At 51.1% G+C, this 14,776-nt stretch overlaps 1 protein-coding gene across 2 annotated transcripts in view; it reads left to right on the top strand.

Moving 5' to 3' along the window:
* The first annotated feature begins 230 nt into the window (after positions 1-230).
* Positions 231-14,776, top strand: part of CNNM4 (cyclin and CBS domain divalent metal cation transport mediator 4) — a 36,174-nt gene continuing 21,628 nt past the window's right edge. For both annotated transcript variants that reach the window (XM_061210934.1, XM_061210935.1), the window contains exon 1: positions 231-1,704. In XM_061210934.1, the coding sequence (XP_061066917.1) occupies positions 303-1,704 (1,402 nt within the window). In that variant the 5' untranslated portion in view covers positions 231-302. The remainder of the gene's footprint in view (positions 1,705-14,776) is intronic.

The following is a 14,776-nucleotide window of genomic DNA, read 5'->3' on the forward strand; positions in this document are numbered from 1 at the left end:
CCGAGAGAGCGGAAAGGCGTGCGAGGAGAAAGGCGGGGCGTGCGCTCGCCCGAGGCTCCCGCGCTCCCACGCCGCACCACCTTAAATGCCGGACCTCCTTAAGGGAGGGCACTGGAGCCGCGCGCCAGGGGGCGGGGCCTCCCATGCAAATGAGGGGCGTGGCGTGGCGGGCGGGGCGCTGACCTGACGTCAGGCCGGCGGCCCGGGCAGTTGGCTCGGCGGCGGCGGAGCGGCAGGAGCGGCGGCGTGAGAGGGGCTGCGCGGAGGGGCGCGGGGAGCGGCGGCTGCCGAGCCGGAGCAACATGGCGCCGGTCGGCGGGGGCGGGCGCCCGGGCGGCGGGCCGGCCCGAGGGCGCCTCCTCCTGGTGGCGCCGGTGCTGCTGGTGCTGCTGTGGGCGCGGGGGGCCCGCGGCCAGGGCGACCCCCAGCGGAGCGCGATCCTGGGCATGAGGCTGGCGAGCTGCAACAAATCGTGTGGGATAAACTCGGATGGCATCATCTTCGTGTCCGAGGGCAGCACGGTGAACCTGAGGCTGTACGGCCAGAGGCTGGGCTCCTTCTCCAACAACCTGATCTCCTTCACCGAGGTGGACAACGCCGAGACCATCCACAACTCCACCAGCTGCCCCGAGCTCACCAAGGACCTGGTCGTCCAGAAGCTGGTCAACGTGAGCCGCGGGGACACGTCCGGGATGCTGGTGGTGCTCACCAAGTTCCTCCGGAGGAGCGAGAACATGAAGCTGTATGCGCTGTGCACCCGGGCCGGCGTGGACGGACCCTGGCAGAAGTGGACGGACAAGGACTCGCTGCTCTTCATGGTGGAGGAGGGTGGGAGGTTCCTGCCCCTGTGGCTGCACATCCTCCTCATTTTGGTGCTGTTAGTGCTGTCGGGCATATTTTCTGGCCTCAATCTGGGGCTTATGGCCCTGGACCCCATGGAGTTGCGCATCGTGCAAAACTGTGGCACTCAGAAGGAGAGGCGCTATGCCCGCAAGATCGAGCCCATCCGACGCAAGGGCAACTACTTGCTCTGCTCCCTGCTCCTGGGAAACGTGCTGGTCAACACCTCCCTCACCATCCTTGTAGATAACCTCATCGGCTCTGGGCTGGTGGCCGTGGCCTTCTCCACCATTGGCATTGTCATCTTTGGGGAGATTGTGCCTCAGGCCCTGTGCTCCCGACATGGGCTGGCTGTGGGCGCCAACACTATCATTCTCACCAAATTCTTTATGCTACTCACCTTCCCCCTCAGTTTCCCCATCAGCAAGCTCCTGGACTTTTTCCTGGGTCAGGAGATCCGCACCGTTTACAATCGGGAGAAGCTGATGGAGATGTTGAAGGTGACGGAGCCCTATAATGACCTCGTGAAAGAGGAGCTGAACATGATCCAGGGTGCCCTGGAACTCCGGACCAAAACTGTGGAGGATATCATGACCCAGCTCCAGGACTGCTTCATGATCCGGAGCGATGCCATCCTGGACTTCAACACCATGTCGGAGATTATGGAAAGCGGCTACACGCGCATCCCCGTGTATGAAGATGAGCAGTCCAACATCGTAGATATTCTCTACGTCAAAGACTTGGCCTTCGTGGACCCCGATGACTGCACCCCCCTCAAGACCATCACCCGCTTCTACAACCACCCGGTGCACTTCGTCTTCCACGATACCAAGCTGGATGCCATGCTGGAGGAGTTCAAGAAGGGTAAGGCCTGATGCAGCTCCCGCTTCACTCTTTGTGGTGTCGTGCGTATCCTTGCCTGGTTTGTGTCTGCTGATCTTAGCGTTCCATTCGCGTGACTCTGTGTCCCTTTGCTCAGCACCTCCTATGCCTCTGAGGTGAACGGTACTCAGGGCAGCAGAAACAGTTCTTAAGCATCTGCTGTCTGCCAGGAGCTGTGCTTTGTGCTTCAGGTGAATCAAAGCAGAGCAAGACACACTCACCCACATGGGAGCCAGACAGAGGGAAGCTAATGCCTCAAAAGAGGCCAACACCAGGGCATGGAGATTAGGGCAAGGAACCGGAGCCAGCACGTCTCACTGGGGTCGGGTGGGGAAGGGGTCGGGTGGGGAAGGGGCCGGGGAACTGGGAAAACCTTCACAGGGGAGGGAACATTTGAGGAGAGCCTTGAGAGGTGGGGAGACTTGGTACTTGAGGCAGAGGGAACACCTCGAGCAGAGAAGCTGAGCTGGGGAGCAAAGGATGTGCTTGTGGCCCAGCAGGTGGTCCTGTTCCTATGGATACAGGCTCTGCTGATCACTGGTCAGTGGGGGAGAGACTGAGTCATCTGGGGCCTCAGGAAGAGCCTGAAAGTCAGGGCAGTCAGCCTGCTGGAAGCTTGGAGCTATGGAAGGTTTTGGAGCAGGGGAACAGTGTCACTGGAGCTCCTGGCCCACAGAAGCCGAATTGGGAGGGCTCTAGTTGGCTCCCCGCTCAGAACAATGCCAAGTAACGCTTTCGACTATTCAGTAGAAGCAAGCCGATTAAGTTTTGGTTATTGTTCTGTCTTTCCCAGGCGTCAAACATAAGCTTCCCTCCTGTGGTGTGCTGGGAATCTTCAGCAGGCCTTGCATTGCCTTGTGTTTTTTTCTCACACGGGTTCTTGGCCAATTTTCAGGTAGTTAGAGAGACACTCGGAGGGTTTACTCACCAGCCTCAGAGCTCAGGGCGCACACCCCTTTCCTTACTTCCAACAAAACTTTTCTCCTACCTCTGCCACTCCGAAGCCTTCAGAGTGACCGTAAACAAACCAATTATGGAGTAAAACCCTCCTAGGCCAAAGGGAGAGAGGAGGCAGAAAGGGAAGCTCTCTATAAAGGAATGGGGGAAGAGGGAGAGGGACCTTATCCTAAACCTGGGGACTTTGCTTTGTTTCCCGTAGGTGGAACTCCCTCTGGCTGAGGCCTTCTAGCTTCTAGCTGGGAGCAAGAGCCCAGACCCTTTTCAGTCATTTCTGGAACCGAGAGTGGAGGAGAGCTTGAACTGGCTTGGGTCAGTGGGTGATGGAGTGCGTTTGGGAGGAGCTGGCCTGGCAAGGATGCTGGGGTCAGGGTCAGGGCCAGGTACCTTCCCTTTTTCAGTTTGACAGACTGAATCTCAGCGTCAGAGCTGAGGAGGACTTGAGTGGGAGACAGCCCAGTAAGGTTTGTCTCACTGCAGAGGGAACGGTGGTGACGGCACAGCCTGGGGGGAGCTTCAGAGTCTGAACAGAAGAGCACTGAGGATTTGTGCCCCACCCCACCCTGCAGCCTCTAGGCCCAGAGGACCTCTCCCATGTTGCTTGGTCAGGAACCGGGTTAGGACTCACCAGGGCAGCTTCCTCCTTACCACCTCGATGGTCTTTGGGACTGTTGCTGGTGACACACCCGACAAGCACGTTTGCATCATTCAGCCCGCATCTGGATCCAACCTGTATGGATTGGCTTGGTCAGGCTTCTTCCCACCCTGATCAGCAGGGTGGGAGCTTCCTGGGTCTTGGCAGGGCCACCTTTGGACTCATCTTAAAAAAAAAAAAAAAAAAAAAAAAGTACCGTTTCCTGAAGCTGAGGAAACAGAGCTAGCATCTCTCAGGCCAGAGCGCTGCTGAGTGGGGCTCTGCAGATGCACATTTTAGTCCACTGGACTCTCCTTAACAGGCTTGCAGCTTGAGACTGAGGCCTAGAGGGGGTGCTGGTAATTCCATGGAAACACAGGCACAGTCTGCCCTGTGCAGTGTGAGGCCCTGGAGATGCGAGTGTGATGGATGGTCACCCCGAGTGAATGTACCCAGGGTGTTACACCATCACTTCCTTGTTCCCAGTCTTACCTCGTTGCCATGCTGGGCTCCCCGCAGTGTGACCTCTGCCAGATCTTTCCATCTGGCATCTACCTTTTCAGTCTAAGGCCCTCCAGGACGCGGCAAACGCTTAGTGTACATCTGCAACTTAAAGGATTTTCTTTACAAATCTGGTGTTTGGAAGGCTTCTTTTTTAGCTAAGAAAAACCAACAAGCCAGGCTAACACAGCCAGCATTGTCAGCAGCACCAAAATCGGGGCCAGGGTGCCTGCCTAGTCTAGCCAAGGGTCTTTTCTGTGCTTCAGGGGACCCTTTGGCACCTCCAAGTTGGGTGAGGGTCCTGAATTCTGCCAGAGTCTTTCCGCTGCGGGTGTAATCCTCTTTTAAGGTCATTTTATCTCCACCTTACCCACCAGCATTATAAGATCCTTGAGGGTTGGGATCATGCCTTATTAGTGTTTTCTCCACTCACTTGCTAGGGAAGAAATTAACAGTAAGTGTTTGTTAAACAATGAATGAGCTACAAGCGAATGGCTCTCTCTGGCAAGCCCTGCTGGCCTTGCTGGCCTTGAGGACACTCCCACCCTAGAGCCTTTGCCCTGGCTGTTCCCTCAGGCTGGAATGTTCTTCCCAGACTTTGCATGGCTTACTCTCCCCTCCCTCAGGTCTGCTTCAACTTCACGTTCTCAGTGAGGCCTTCCTGTCACCCTTGTTAAAACTGTAACCCCCTTCCCACCCTGACCTTCCTGATCTACCCAGACCTACCCTGTGCTCATTTTTCTTTTTCTCATATCACTTTCTAACAACTGTACAATTTACGAGTTTACTTTGTTTTTTATTGTCTGTCTCCTCCCACTAGAATGTAAGTTCCAAAGGGCAGGGCTCTAAGTTCTGTTCACCAATATATCCCTGGCACGTAACATGGTTCTTGGCACATAGTAAGACCTCAATAAAAAGTCACTGAAAGAACGAATGACCTGTCAGGTTTGAGAGAGAATTATCCACATTCCAGAAGTGTTAGAATTTTGACGAGCTGATAAGGGATAAAGAAAAATGGGTGTGTTGTGCTGTTATCCAGGGACTTGACATTTCCAGCTGCCCCAAGAAAGCCAGGAGGTGCTCCTGCAGTGACACATGTATCAGAGGTTCAGGTCAGGGACTGAGAAGCAGAGTGTAGAGTCTTGTTCTCCTTCCCTGTGCCTCAGTTTCTCGGTGAATAAGCGGTCTTTGACCATCAAGAGCTGACATGGCTTCACTCATTAGTGAGAGTCATGAATATGCTCCTACACACTTAGAGACAGGCTCAGAGTCATTGCAGGCCTGGGGGCGCTGAGCTTCGCCTAGGGACCAAAGCAACGAGGTGACAGCTTCCCAGCCGCTTCTGCCTTCCAACTCAAGGCAGCTGTCACCGTTTACTGAACCCCGTGCTATGTGCCAGACAGGATGCCTGGTGCTGCAGGCCCTCAGGAGTAAGACCCGCTAATTGGTGAGAGCTGTGAGGCCACTGAGAGGCTCCTGCAATTTGAACCTTGGTCCTTCCACTTAAACCTCGCCTAGAATGTTCGCAGTACTGGGCGTTTTGGTTGAGTTTGGCTACAGCTCAAAATCTTAAAACGAAGCTTCCCTGGGCTGCTCCTGGCCCTGCTGTGTTTTTCCTTCACCACAGTTGCTCCCCCAGACTCTGGAAGCACAGTAATGAATGAACTCTCCACTTGAGAGTTTGGAAGCTCCGCCCCTCATTGAAACCCACCCTCCAGCTTCCGCTGTGCCCCTCCCTCCCCCTCCCTCCGGGGCATTCCTGCCCCTCCCAGGGATTCAGCTCTTCTTTAGTCATTGGTCACTGACCCCTGGGGTAACCTTGCACCTATTACTGCTCCTCATAGACAGTTAGTGAGTTATACTTTGGAGGGAAAAAGCTAGAAATAATTTCATCGAAAACTCCTCCCATATTTCCAGCTATGTCACGTCACATTTTCCCCACCTGCTTAATATTATTCCTGAAACAACTTTATACAGGCTGGAAAGAACACTGCATAATTTTTGCATTTGCTTTGGGTTCCTACCGTCTGGCGCACCTTAAGTATCTTATTTCCCTCCACCTGCTTGTTCTTTTCATTTGTTCAACAAACATCTAACTTTTGGAAGCCTGTGTGTCAGACGGTGTGCTAGCTATTGGGAGTCAGAGGACTAACACAGCCCTGTTCACAGCAGCCGCTGTCTACCAGGGAGACAGGTAGGCACGGTGGGACCCGGGAAGGCCTAGGCCTCCAGACGCTTCTGCAGTCAGAATGACAGGGCCCAGTGATTATTACGGAGATGTTGGAGTCTGGGTGGGAAGTAGTTGTGAACATCTGAGGTTTTTGCCTGGGATTCAAGTTGATGATGTTGTCATTTGACGGGAGTGGGCAGAGGAGGGAGCAGAGCCAGTTTGGTGAGGGCGGAGGGAGGGGTGGTGCTAAATAATAACGGTGTGACCCTTTATCAGACTTCTGTGCCCAGCATTGTGTGCACCGGAGCATCTGGGGCTTCAGCGAATGTCCGACTGCCTAGGTATTCTGTTCAAACGCAGATGAGAACTCAGTGGGTTTGGGGTGCGGCCCAAGGGTCTGCCTTTCTGACAAGCTCTCAGATGATGCCCGTGCTGCTGGCCCTGGACCACCCCAAGCAGCACGAGGGTGCAGTCCATCCAGGCAGGTATGCAGGGAAGTGCCACGTGGGGCTCGGGAGTGAGGCGGGGACCGGGCTGAAAGGTTTGGGACCCAACTGAGAGCAGGCAGAGCGTGGGAGGCGTGGAGAAGCCCGGCCGAAGCGGCTCCCTGGCGAGATGAGAAAGAGCCACGCAGGCCTGGTTTGGGGAGCCTCCTGGGGAGGTCGCATAGGGCGAGTGCTGAGCCCAGCTGTGGGATGGGACAGTGGTCCCGAGGTTCTGGGAGAGGGCGGCCTCCAGAGTGGAGAGTGAAGGCAGCTCTACACCTGATCTCGGACAGCTCCACCTGGAAACACTCTTGAACTGAGCTGGTGATCTGATCTCAAGAAGCTTCCCCGGGGGCAAGTATATCTGAGTGAGTGACAGAAGCTGCCTGTCGGGGCAGAGATGCCAGCAGGGCAACTGACAACACACTGGCCAGCCTGCCGCTCACTTTCTCTTCAGTGCGGTGCATGTGCAGCCCGTGGGCCAGCTTCCATAGGCGAGCCAGAGCTGAGAGCACCTCACCCATCTTCTATTTACAGATCTCTTCCTCAAGCTCTTATTTGTGTACTGGAAGGCTCTGCCTTACGGCCAGGCCCTAATAAGAGCGTCTTAGATCTTTACTTGTCAAAAGTCTTGTATTTCTAATTCAAAAGACCAGCTCTAGAGTTTTCCTGGACTCCTCTGGTCAGGGCAGGAGGTATTGGTCAGATGTTTAATATTGAAAACAGTGCACAGAAACACAAAACCACACTTCTCCTGTGTCCTGCAGGAGAAGTGGATAAGGGGCAGGGGACCCTCCGGAAGCCGGAGCCTTGCTTGTCTTGTCAGTAGAAATCTGACATTTCAGCTGTATCTTCGAGGGGGAATAGACACAGCACTTTTCATGTCTGTGTCTCTTGTTCTGGGAGCACTTGGACGAGACCACAGGGTGAGAAATGAGCTTCTCAGTCCTTGGTGCCAACTATGGGGGAAACTGCTTCTGCATATTGTGACCGCCTCTCAGCCCTTTCCAGAGGGGCTGGGAGGTGCCACCGCTGTGTGCCCGTCCCCCGAGGTAGTGCTGTCATGCTGATGAGCCAGGTAACTGAACAGCTAGGACGTCCTTGAGGGAAAGGAATGGTGCCTCGCATGACGTTTTCCTGCCAGTCTGTCTCCTCGAGGGCAGGGGCCGCAAGCCTGTTTATCAGACACTCTCTAAGAGGGGAGTGTGCCTAGAGGGAGAGGGTGGACCGGACCCTTCTGTCGCTGACTTGGTGATTGATTTTAGCGGAGCCCCTTCAGCCCAGCCTGCAGGGAGGCACAGCTTGCCTTGCCTGTCCTAGGGGTGGCTCTCTGTTTCTGCCTTCCTTTGGCCTTAGGGAGTTTTGAGCTTCTCAGCAGAACTTGCCAGGAGGATGTGAGGGTTATGGAATTTCCTAGAGGTGCCCAAGGTGGCCCTCAGCTAAGAGGACGGGGAGCAGCTTCCTGGTGCTGTTGCTGCTGTTTGATCCAGTGCCCTCCCTTTGTTCTCCGAGCCCCTCCATCTGCCATTGGGCACAGCTGCCCTATGACAGGCTGCTCTCCTGTCCTGAACCTCGGGTTACCCCTCTCATCACACCTGAGCATCCCAGGACATCCAGCTGTAAAAGGCTTTGTGGCTACAGAAAGGACTTCTGGCTCATTTCATAGACTGGATTCTGGACTACTTACTCTATTCCTGTTCCATTTATTATGGAATTTCTTTTCCTTAATGTTAATTAAAAAGACCTACATATCATTATCAGAACCTTTGAAAACAGGCAAAAATCAAAACCAAACAATCCAGAAGCCAGTGACTTAGAAAGAAGCACTTTTAATATTTTAATTTACTTTGATAACTTTTTAGAAATTTAATCTTTTTTTTTTTTTAAAGTTTAAAAAATCTTGTAACAAGACAACAGGCTCAAAATCATTTTCATTTTTACAGCCATGCCCTCTCTCATTAGCTGCCCGTACGTGTTTTCACGTTGATGTCACTGTCTATGTATAATTTTGTGCTCTGCTTTTCGGAACACAGTTTAGATCGGTTCTTCAGATTTCTCCTCTGATAAGAAGTGAAATCCCTTTTTACCCCTGGGATTCTTAGGAGGAGCCTCTAGGAGGATTTCCACAGACTGAGGGCTGGGCTGCGTTCTGTGGCTGACAAGGTGAGCCCAGAGGGCTGGGGTGTGCGGCCGCCAGCCTGTTTTGTTGGGGGTTAAACCTAGGATTGCTGGAGCATTCCCCAGAGGTTACAGCCAGAGTCTCTTCCCTGCTGCAGGGCCTATTTACCGTGACCTGGGCAGGGTTCTCGAAAGACTGGTTTCGCTGGGCTCTCTGGAACGCCTGGTCTCTGGCCAGCTGGCAGCCAGGATCCTTGGTTGGAAGGAAGCCTTCCACCCCCACCCACTGCCCCGCCCCAGGCAGGCTCACTCCCACACCTACATCCACACCCACACACACCCACGTCCACACACACACACACCCACGTCCACACACTCACACACACGACCCCACACCTGCATCCACACCCACACACACCCATGTCCACACACGACCCCACACCTACATCCACACCCACACACACCCACGTCCACACACTCACACACACGACCCCACACCTGCATCCACACCCACACACACCCACGTCCACACTCTCACACACACGACCCCACACCTACATCCACACCCACACACATCCACGTCCACACACGCACACACACGACCCCACACCTACATCCACACCCACAAACACCCACGTCCACACACACACACACGACCCCACACCTACATCTACACCCACACACATCCACGTCCACACACGCACACACATACATGCACACATATATCCACACCCACAAACACCCACGTCCACACACACACACACACGACCCCACACCTACATCCACACCCACACACACCCACGTCCACACACTCACACACATGACCCCACACCTACATCCACACCCACACACATCCACGTCCACACACTCACACACACGACCCCACACCTACATCCACACCCACACACACACATGCACACATACGCACCCACCTACCCACTCACACACAGGCAGGCTCACTCCCACACCTGCATCCACACCCACAAACACCCACGTCCACACACGCACACACACGACCCCACACCTACATCCACACCCACGTCCACACACTCACACACACGACCCCACACCTACATCCACACCCACACACATGACCCCACACTTACATCCACACCCACACACCTACATCCACACCCACACACACCCACGTCCACACACGCACGCACATACATGCACACATACGTACCCACCTACCCACTCACACACAGGCAGGCTCAATCCCACACACACTCAGGCATCGTTTTACACACTCTTACCCACACCCACCAGCAGACAGACACACACATTTATCCACTCCAGGCAGGCGCTCCCTCTCCCTCCCTCCCTCTCTCTCTTTCTCTCTCTCACACACACACACACACACACACACACACGCACATATGCACCATCACCTAGAGTCCTGCTTTTTTTTTTTTTTTTTTTTAATTATTATTTATTTATTTATTTATTTATGGCTGTGTTGGGTCTTCGTTTCTGTGCGAGGGCTTTCCCTAGTTGCGGCGAGCGGGGGCCACTCTTCATCGCGGTGCGCGGGCCTCTCACTATCGCGGCCTCTCTTGTTGCAGAGCACAGGCTCCAGACGCGCAGGCTCAGTAGTTATGGCTCACGGGCCTAGCTGCTCCGCGGCATGTGGGATCCTCCCGGACCAGGGCTCGAACCCGTGTCCCCCGCATCGGCAGGCAGACTCTCAACCACTGCGCCACCAGGGAAGCCCCTAGAGTCCTGCTTTAAATGTACGTCCATCTCTCATCAAACTTGCTCAAGAGTAAGTTTAAAAAGGAAGCAAACGCTTGTGCAGTGGAGTTTATTTTGTAAAAGGCTTAAAATAGTGACTGACTTTTGGGCTCAGAGAAATTTCTCTTTGGTGGCTGGTGATTTGGTCATCCACATGAATGACAGCACCCAACCCGGAGGTTGTGGGGAGGACAGAATGAGGTAGGGCACGTACAGGGCTCAACTCAGCGCCTGACACCATGTTGTCGTGCAATAAATGTCAGCTGTTTTAAAAATTACTGTTACTACTATCCAAAAGGTACCCCCGTTGGTGTTGACACCCACTTGGGCCACGGTGGTTCTTACATACTGGCTTGGGTGGCAGCTGCCCCACTGTCTGGGCGTGGTGTCTTTCTTGGAATTATGAATACATTGAGGTCAAAAGAGCCTGCTATATAATTGCACGCTAATTCAGATGGCATCTTATCTGAACCCTAGCGTGTATGTTAAGGGTAACAGAAGCCAGAGCTTAAGAAAAAAAATGTCCAGAAGAGTAACTTAAAACTGAGGAGATGCTCCTCATTCAGTTATTTGTTTCCCGCAAATTGGGAAAAGTTCAGGCAGCCGTCCTGATGGCCAGCGCCTTTGTGGTCTCACTGCAGAAGCACAGTCTGTGGGTCGCTGCTCTGGGGAGATGTCTGGGAAAGGAGCGTGGCCACATTTACCAGCTGCGCCCCTGTGTGGGTTCTTTCATCTCAGGATCCACCAGTCACCTGTCCTCCCTGGTGCCCCAGTTAGGGAGGCAAGAGGCTGTGATAGAAAAGCAGCAGGAACAAGAGGGGCATCCAAGGGACTGAGGCTCCCCAAGAGGCCCAGTCTCCCCAGAAATGCCCCAGACCCAAGCTGTGGAAGAGGGTAGAGCAGGGATCGTTAAAGAAGGAAGAAGTGCCTTCATGAATGGTTAGCCTTTGTTGAATACTGAATTAATCCTCCAAGCGCTGTAGACAGGGAACTGAGGCTCAGAGAGGCTGAGAATCTTTCTTTCTCAGCCACATGACAGCTAAGTGGCCACCCCAGACTGCTCCCCTCCACGGGCCAAGCCCTTGACTACTGTTCTGTGTCACTTCTCAGGGGGGTTGTAGGTATTGAGAAAGAGACCAGAAGATTGGGCTATTCCAGTAACCCCAGGCTAGAAAATTTACTGTCAGTTCTACATTTTAAAAAATTGTGATACAATTGACAGATTACATTATATCAGTTTCAGGTATAAAACAAAATGATTTGCTGTATGTATATGTTGTGAAGCGGTCATTGCGGTAAGTCTAGTTAACATCCATCACCACACATAGTTACAAAAATTTTTTTCTTGTGATGAGAACTTTTAAGGTCTACTCTCTTAGCAACTTTCAGATAGACAGTACATATTATTTATCAACTATTAACTATAGTGCTCATGCTGTACATTACATCCCCAGGACTTATTTATCTCCCGCCCCCCCCACCCCTCATTTTAAGGACTTACAACTGGAAATTTGTACCTTTTGACCACCTTCACCTGTTTTGCCCAACCTCTCACTTTCGGCAACCACCTAGATTTATTTTATTTTTTATGTTTTTAAATTTATTTATTTTATTTATTTATTTTTGGCTGCATTGGGTCTTCGTTGCTGTGCGTGGGCTTTCTCTAGTTGCGGCGAGCGGGGGCTACTCTTCGTTGCGGTGCGCGGGCTTCTCATTGCGGTGGCTTCTCGTGTTGCAGAGCACGGGCTCTAGGAGTGTGGATTTCAGTAGTTGTGGCACGCGGGCTCAGTAGTTGTGGCTCGCGGGCTCTAGAGCGCCGGCTCAGTAGTTGTGGCACACGGGCTTAGTTGCTCCGCGGCATGTGGGACCTTCCAGGACCAGGGCTTGAACCTGTGTCCACTGCATTGGCAGGCGGATTCTTAACCACTGCGCCACCAGGGAAGCTCCTAGATTTGTTTTAAAGTAAACTTTCTGTTGAAGCAAAGTGCTTAAATCATAAGTATTCAGCTTGCTAGTTTTTCGCAGAGGAACACCCTTGTGTAAATACCTCTGAGCTCAAGAAATAGAACATTATCAATATCCTAGAAGCCCCCCGCACACCCTCCCAGTTACTGCCCCTGCCCCCCAAATCATCATGGGTCTATTTTTTCTGTTTCTGAACTTCTATAAGCGAATCGTGTAGTTTATACTCTTACGTCCGGGTCCCTCTGCTCAACATTAAGGTTATGAACTTCGTGCATGTTGCTTGTAGCTGTAGTTCACTCTCTTTTCGTTGCTGTATAGTATTCCATGATAGAAACACACCACCATGGTACTGTTGGTGGACGCTTGGATTGTTTCCACTTTGAGAGTCTTACAAATAATGCCACTAAGAACACTCTTGGCATGTCTTCTGGTGACTATACGTAGCCAGTTCTGTTGGGAATATGCCTGGGAGTAGAAATGCTAGGGCATCGTATAGGCATAGAGGAGACAGTTTTCCAAAGTGCTTGTATCTGTTTCCACGCCTATGCTCACAACTCTGGTATTGTTGGCTCTTTATTTTATTTTAGTTAACCCGTCAGGTAGGTGTGTGGTAGTATCTCATTGTGATTTTAATATAGATTTCCCTCGTGACTAATGATGCTGAGCACATTCTCATATGCTTATCATCCATTGTGGTGGTTAGTGCTTTTGATTCCCTGTTTAAGATTCTTTGCCTATATGAAAGTCAGGAAGCTAGAATCCTGTGTTATCTTCTGGAAGCTGTATTGTTTACCTTAGAGATCTATAATCCTTTGGGAATTTACTTTTGTTTTTGATGTGTTACAGGTCAAGATTCTTTTTTTAAAAAATCCATATGGATGTCCAACTACTTCAGTAGAACTCATTGAAAGGACTGTCCTTTCCTCACTGAACCATGGTATATATGTAGGTCTGGACCCTCTTCCATTGGTCTCTTTATTTTTCCTTGTTCCAATACTGCATTGACATAATTGCAGTACTTTTACAGTAAGCTTTGGTACCTGATAATGTCCAATACTTTGTTCTTTGTTCTTCAAGATTGTCTTGACTATTCTTAACCTGTTTTGCCTGGGAATTTTATGGAATTGCATTGACTCTATAGATAATTTGAAGACTTGACATCTTTATGGTAATGAATCTTCCAATCTACAAACATGCTTACCCCTCCATTAGTTCATGCTCTCTTAATTTCTTTCAATAATATAGTCATTTTCTGTGTAGAAGTCTTACACTTCTTTTCTTGATTTATTGCTAGGTATTTGGTGATTTTAAGCAGTGTCTTTAAAATTTTATTTTTCATTTGTTTGTTGCAGATTGTTCCAACCAGGTGTATTGCAGTTCAGTTCTGGTGCCAACCACCTGGCGTTAGCATCAGTCCCCATGGGTGTAAGGGCTCAGTCCTCCAGAGACGGCTCTTACCTCAGATGCCAGCCTCAAGTGGGGACCCCTCCACTTGTGTACATCTGACCAACTGGCTATACACTCAGGGGTTTTCATGACTCCCCCTCAGGTTTGATAATTCACTAGAACGGCTCACAGAACTCAGGAAAGTGCTACACTTACGATTACAGTTTTATTTTAAAGAATGTACCTAGGATGGGGTCTGTCTGAGGGACAGGGAGCTTCCATGCCCTCTCCTTCTGGAGCCAGAGTGTGTCACCCTCCTGGTACATCGGTGTATTCACCAACCTGGACGCCCCACTGAGCTTTGGGATCCAGAGTTTTTATCATCAGGACTTCCTTAGCATGCTTGATTAAGTCATTGGCTTCCCTGGAGGTAGGGCCTTTTGTGCCCTCTTTAGTTTTAACTGGTGACCATCTCCAGTCTCTCTCTAGGGTCCCACCTAGAGTCATCAAAATTATTATTATTATTTTTTGGCTGCTCCCCGAAACTTGTGGGATCTTAGTTCTCCGACCAGGGAGCGAATCCGGGCCCTCAGCAGTGAGGGCACGGAGTCCTAACCGCTGGACCGCCAGGGAATTCCCTAGAGTCATCTTATTAACATCACAAAGACACTCCTGTCACTCAGGAAATCCAAGCGTTTTTGAAGCTCCGTGCCAGGAACTAGGGTCAGAGACCAGATAATATGCTTTCTTATACTTCACAAGTATAGAGAAATGTAGTTAATTTTTGTAGAGTGACTCTGAATTCATTGACCTTGCCAAACTGACTATTTAATTCAAATAGTTTATTTTAGATTCTTTTGGCTTTTTTACACGTATAATTATGTTGCCTATGAATAATGGCAATTTTATTTATTTACTGCTAAACTTTATATATTTTATATCTTGTTCTTGCCTTATTTCACTGCCTAGGACATATAGGATCATGTTGACCTGGTGACAGTGGGCATTCTTATTTAAATATCTGCTGAGATGATTGAATGATTAATCTCCCTTTTTCTGAATTATACTGATTGATTTTTGAACGTTAATCCTTAAATATTTGTT

The sequence above is a fragment of the Eubalaena glacialis genome, chromosome 14 (genome assembly GCF_028564815.1).
Source record: "Eubalaena glacialis isolate mEubGla1 chromosome 14, mEubGla1.1.hap2.+ XY, whole genome shotgun sequence".
Taxonomy (NCBI): Eukaryota; Metazoa; Chordata; class Mammalia; order Artiodactyla; family Balaenidae; genus Eubalaena; species Eubalaena glacialis.